Source organism: Arvicola amphibius, chromosome 4 (genome assembly GCF_903992535.2).
Source record: "Arvicola amphibius chromosome 4, mArvAmp1.2, whole genome shotgun sequence".
Lineage (NCBI taxonomy): Eukaryota > Metazoa > Chordata > Mammalia > Rodentia > Cricetidae > Arvicola > Arvicola amphibius.
The window spans coordinates 68,725,871-68,731,870 of NC_052050.1; the positions used below are offsets into that span (position 1 = coordinate 68,725,871).

Genomic DNA, 6,000 nt, shown 5'->3' on the forward strand with positions numbered 1-6,000 from the left:
TCACTCACCTTGGGACTCCTAGGCTTTTGAGTTGAAGCGGCTGAAGAGATGGCTAAGCAGTTAAGAGCACTGGCTACTCTTCCAGAGGACCAAGGTTTGGATTCTAGCACCCATATAGTGGATCCAGGGGACCCAGTCCCATCTTCAGACCTCCTAGAGCACCAGGCATACATGTGGTGCACAGACATACATGTAGACAAAACAATCATACATGTTAAAAAAAATAAACATAACGAGTTGAAATGAGCAGATCGGGACAGAAGAGCAATTCAGACAGCGTCAGTAGAGGGGCACAGATACCAGCTTCTGGAAGGCTGGCGGATGCATGCAGCACTATGTGAGTCCCACCACATAAGGTACAGACGTCCTTCCCCATGTCTGGCTAGCAGTCAGACGGCTAACAGCTGTCTCTCCCAACCACAGGCCCAGCCCTCCTCTCTACCCCTTGTCCCCTTCCTGCGGATATAGACAGCACTTCCCTGCCCCCACTGCAGCCCCTGGCGCCCCCTATCCCAGGTGAGTCCCCTATCCCTGCAGCCAGGCTCCTGCTTCCTGTTGCCCAGGCTTCAGTGCCCACACAGGGCTATGTTCAGGCCAGTGCTTACCCTGTGTTAGTTGTTTGTCCATCTGTCTGTCTGTAACCTTGGAGTCCCATGCTGCTCTGTACCTGAAGATACAACTAGAAGTCTTAGTTCAAGCCACACTGAACTGAGCATCCCAGAGCAGCCAGGACAGCAGTGCATATGTGGTTAACTCAGATCTATTGCGCAGCCTGCTGGGGTATCCTGTGAGCTCTGCCCAAGCCAAGGCAGTACTTGGAGGTTGTGTCCCTAGCCTCTATCCTTCAGAGCCTGCCTGCTCAGGGTTCTTACATCTGGTAAGCAGCAAAGGGCAGAGTAGTCTCCACACAACAAAAGGAAAGAGGTGCGTGTGCTGGTGGGGGGAGGTGGGTGTACATGTGCCCCCCTTCATTTAGCTCATTTTCCTAGTGACAGACCCACTGTCAGGCATGCTATGGCAAGGCATTCAGCAGCCCATGGTAAGACGTAAAGATCCACACCAAAAGCAGAACAGGCCAGCTGGACTGAAGACAAGCCCCAAGAAGACCCCAACCAAGCATGATGGGTCAGAGAGGCTTATGGGAAGGCAATTCCCAAGAAAGGTGGACAGGGAGGCTGGAGCTGGCTGGGAAATGGGGCAGTGACTGGGAAAAGGAGAGCAGGAAGATGGGATGAGAGATGCAGCTAGGGGTGCTTAGGTAGGGTTTTAAAAGCCCCAAGCAGCAGCTTGAGGTTTATTCTGTTTATTCTGGTGTCAGGGAGACTTGAGCTGGAGTGGGCTAGCAGCAGTCCTTTAAAAAGTCAGTCTGTGTGGAGAGGAGCCTGGAGGAGCACAGTGGGATGGCAGAAAGGCCCACAGGCTCCTGAGCGTGTGGACAGGGACAGGATTGATAACCACCTGAACAGCACATATGTGGGTCTTCCGCAGTGTCCGCGCATACATATCTGTGTACCCTGTGTCCAGGCCAGTGGGTTTAAGGTATCTGTCAATTGTGTCCTCTGTGCAGGGACCTCCATACATGTTCAAAGTCTAGCCCAAATTTCTGGTTTAGTGTTGCCTTTTCTCCTACCTCCAGGTTCACCCACCCGTCCTTGATGTTGGGATCTGGTGTACCTGGACACCCAGCAGCCATCCCTCATCCGGCCATTGTACCCTCCTCAGGGAAGCAGGAGCTGCAGCCATATGACCGAAGCCTGTGAGTTAAAACACAGGCTGGGAGGAGGGGATAAGAAGGTGTGAGCCGGGCAGGTGAGCAGAGTGGTTTGGTTAGCCAGGATGTACAAACCTCCTACCAGGTTCAAGGTCTTCGTGGCATCTTAAAGGACTGCCTGGAGGGCCCTGCCAAGCTGGCACTGACCATTGCTGTGTTTCGTAATCTTCAAAAGCGAGAGTAGGTGGGGAAGGGATAAGGAACAAAACTTTTGTTTGAGCCAAGAAGGGAGTGGTGGGTGAGTCTCTGTGTTTTTCCCACTTGGCTGTGGTATTCTTGAAAGGAACAGTTACATTCTCTGCTCACTAATGTGGGGCAGTTAGAAGATTCTACTTAGAAACTGCTACATCAAGAGTGGTGGAGCTGGGTAGTGGTGGCACACACCTTTAATGCCAGCTTTTGGGAGGCAGATCTCTGGGTTCGATGCCAGCTTGGTCTACATAGTGAGTTCCAGGATGGTCAGGGCTACACAGAGAAACCTTGTCTCAAGAAACCAAAAGAAGCAGAGGGAAAATTGGTGGTATTAGGTAATGGTCACTGCCAGGGCGGCGGGGGGGATGCTTTCTTTCAAGTAATGTAATTTGATTGCGCACCCAGGAAAACACAGGCAGAACCCAAGGCAGAGAAGGAGGCTAAGAAGCCAACCATCAAAAAACCCCTCAATGCCTTCATGCTTTACATGAAGGAGATGAGAGCCAAGGTCATTGCAGAGTGTACACTCAAGGAAAGCGCTGCCATCAACCAGATCCTGGGTCGCAGGGTGAGGCCATGGGCAAGTGGGCTGGCAGGGATTGCCCCTAGTCCCTTTCACCCTGGTACAGCTTCCTAACTCTCTGGTGCATCCCATCCACCCCGCTTCCTTGTTGCAGTGGCATGCACTATCTCGAGAAGAACAGGCCAAGTACTATGAACTGGCTCGCAAGGAAAGGCAGCTGCACATGCAGCTATATCCAGGCTGGTCAGCACGGGATAACTACGTGAGTGGCCAGCGGTACACCACCGGGGAGCGGGGGACACCTTTGAGATACCGTACCCAAGGCAACAACCTCACCGTGGGAAGGGGATTCTTTTTTTTTTGTCTTGATGGTGCAGGCAAAGTAACACAGAGAGAGCCCAAGACCTCCCTTGGCTATTCAGAAAAGGAGAGAAAGCTGAAGCAACTTCCTCTAATGGCCGTTCTCCAGAATACATTCATTTGTGTGACTGCTGCCTAGTATCTGGTTTGGCCATGTGAGAAGGGGAAAGAAGGGGCCTAGAAATCCCTCCTGTACTCATAGGGGAGATCAGTTTGAGAGAGGGAGAGACTCCTAAATGTACCCAATCTACAGTAGAACTAGAGCCAAGGAAGAGGAGCCCCAGTATAGGAGAGACCTAATGACCTGTAATCTCAAAGGCTGCAGATATCCCAATGTCCACCTCCTAGAACCAACCATCTCTCTCATTCCTGCAGGGAAAGAAGAAGAGGCGGTCAAGGGAAAAGCATCAAGAATCCACCACAGGTGAGGCCTTGCTTGCTTCAGTAGTAATAGAGATGCCTCTCTCCACATTCCTATTGTAAGAGTAGCCTCCTCTGGCCCAGAGGGTGGGGTGGAACACTCAGCCAGGAACCTTCAGGGCCTGAGCCCTCTGCAAACAAATCTGCACCTCTGAAGTCTAATTCCATGCAAGTAACAGTTTTAGCTGTATCCTAGGAACAGACCAGCAGAAGCCAACTCTATAGTGATACAACCATGTGCCACCTTTGCCAGCCCTGCTCGCAGCCAGGTTCCACCAGAGAAGCTAATGAACGGATTATATGGTTCCATGTCTACAGCAAAATGTCAGCCAGGACCCAGTAGTCACAGAGCCTGCTGACAGGTGCCTGGTGACTGCTCCATCACCAGTTCCCATTTCTCCTGGCAGTATAAGTGCTGCAGAGAGCCCAGATAAGCCATCCTGCTGCATGCCTCATTCTTGTCCCCAACTCTGATTTAGGTGACAGTCTATGACATTCTCAGCTGTGTTGCCCCAAACAGGAAAGCTGGAGCCTAGGATTGGGACAGGACAGGAAAAAGACTTTTTCCTGTGTCTCAGCATAGAAACAGGTCCTTCTTTCCATATTAGGTATAAATATGCTATAACTTTAGTCTTATTAAGAATATGGACCAGAGGGAGATGGGGTATTGACAATTATGAGGAAAAACTGCATTAAAACATGCAGGTAGTTAGGGGAAGGAAACAGACAGCCCCAAGATAGAAAATGCAGAAGCCATGCTAGAAGGATCAGTCAAGGGAAGGTAGATGAGGACTTCCTCCACACTCCATCATTCTTCCCACTGACTCTTGCCCAACTGGGTGACTGCCTTTTCTCATACCTTGCTCTGGGTCCTAAGGCTTCCCCTGGGGCCAGCTATGCCATGGAGAGGTCCATTCTGCCTGTGGGGGCTATGGGGTGTCTGTAACTGGCTAACACTGATGTTACCTCTTCTTTCTGGGCCCTGTTCTGCCCTGCTGCCTGCCTGCTCGCCCTCTGCCCTGTTCTGCCCCTCTGGCATGGCTGTGAGCAGACCCTGGCTCGCCTAAGAAATGTCGTGCTCGCTTTGGCCTCAACCAGCAGACGGATTGGTGTGGTCCGTGCAGGTGGGTTTGTCCCCACCATCATTCTCCCTTTGCTTCAAGCTGCTTCCCTTAATGCACATGTTCTGCCGGGTCTGCAGCCCCTCCTTTGGTCCCTCAGTCCCCTAGCAAGCCCTGTAGAGAAGGAAACCCATGCCTCCTAAGAATATGTCTGACCACTGAACACAGACAGTGGAGATGACTAGTCAGGGTGGAACAGTAGAGAGGGAAAGACAGCATTCTAAGGAAAGAAAGGCATACGCAAGTGGGTGGCTTGGGTACTAGCCAGGTTTACCAGGTCCTCAGAAAACAAATCTGTCACACTTAGATGACCCAAGCCTCTACTTCTAGCCTCAGACTCCCTCATCTCCTTAAAATGAAATCCCTGTCTAAGAAAAACAAGGTGAGGGTATCAGAGACTGCTGTGTGCGACTTGCCATCTTGTACCTGTTAACACTCAGAAGGTGACAGAGGCTAGTGGGAAATAGATACCATAGGGCAAAGAGAAAAGAATCGTGGCATGTGTGCCTGTGTGTGTGCACATGCTCACAATGGAGACTCCATCCCTAGAAGAGGTCCTATACCATCTGTTTGTGCTGTTCAAGACAAACTACAGCTAGGGACTGGTATACACCTGTAACCCTAGCACTCAGGAGGCCAAGGCAAGGCAGAGCAAACTGCCAACTGCCTGGAGAGCTACAGTTTTTAAGTAGGCAGCAGTCACCATGCACTTCTTCCACTAGCCTGGCTGTGAGAACCAAGATTGTCCACAAGTATCACAGTCCCTTGACTCCTAATGCCTGCAAGAATACATGGAACAGAAACTCAAGGACCCAAATGAAGATAGTTCTCCTGGAAAATAGGAGGCCTACCCACAAAAGGTTCCACTTGCCACCTTGTGGCTGTTCTACATAATTGCACTCATCCTCGGTCTGGGCCAGGTGGGGCTGAAGGAATGGGCATAGTTTCTGGGCCTCGGAGAGAGAGGACAAAGTGGTTAGCCAGGCCAGTTCAAGGACAGCCATTTTCTGGTTGTGGTGTGTGACTATGGATTCACCCTCTGTTTACAGATAACTCTCTTCACTATTCCTAGGAGGAAAAAGAAATGCATTCGGTACTTACCCGGAGAAGGCCGCTGCCCCAGCCCCGTTCCTTCCGATGACAGTGCTCTAGGCTGTCCCAGGTCCCCAGCTCCCCAGGACTCACCCTCTTATCTTCTGCTGCCCCACTTCCCCACAGAACTGCTTGCTAGCCCAGTGGAGCCAGCACCAACATTCTCAGGTCACTCTGCAGCTGTCACTCTTCCAGCTCCTGAGTCCCCAAAGACTCTCCACAGCACCCTCCAGAATACACAAGTACAGCAACAGGAACCTCAGAGGCAGGCAGCCTAGCACACACAGGACACCTGGCTTGCTCCAGGGGCCCACCCCTAACTCAAGAGGAGACAACAACAAGACCAGATCACGGAACTGGTTAGGGGTCCTCTCCAGGTGCTGAAGATTTCAAAGGCTGCTTAAACTACTCCCTGAACTGGAGGGCATCAAGTCACGTGGTAGGGATCACATCTGTGCAGCTGTATCGTCTCCCAAAGGGCATCCTGGTACCTATGGTGGCCATACCTTTTTTTTTTTTTT

General features: G+C 51.4%; 1 protein-coding gene across 5 annotated transcripts in view; it reads left to right on the forward strand.

Moving 5' to 3' along the window:
• The window catches only part of Tcf7 (transcription factor 7), a 28,449-nt gene extending 22,449 nt beyond the window's left edge, over nucleotides 1–6,000 (forward strand). Inside the window, exons 6-11 of one of the 5 annotated variants that reach the window (XM_038326874.1) lie at nucleotides 424–516; nucleotides 1,637–1,756; nucleotides 2,369–2,531; nucleotides 2,641–2,748; nucleotides 3,222–3,270; nucleotides 5,437–6,000. In XM_038326874.1, coding sequence (XP_038182802.1) covers nucleotides 424–516; nucleotides 1,637–1,756; nucleotides 2,369–2,531; nucleotides 2,641–2,748; nucleotides 3,222–3,270; nucleotides 5,437–5,459 — 556 coding nt within the window. In that variant the 3' untranslated portion in view covers nucleotides 5,460–6,000. The other 4 variants (XM_038326872.1, XM_038326870.1, XM_038326875.1 and 1 more) reach the window with 4 other exon arrangements.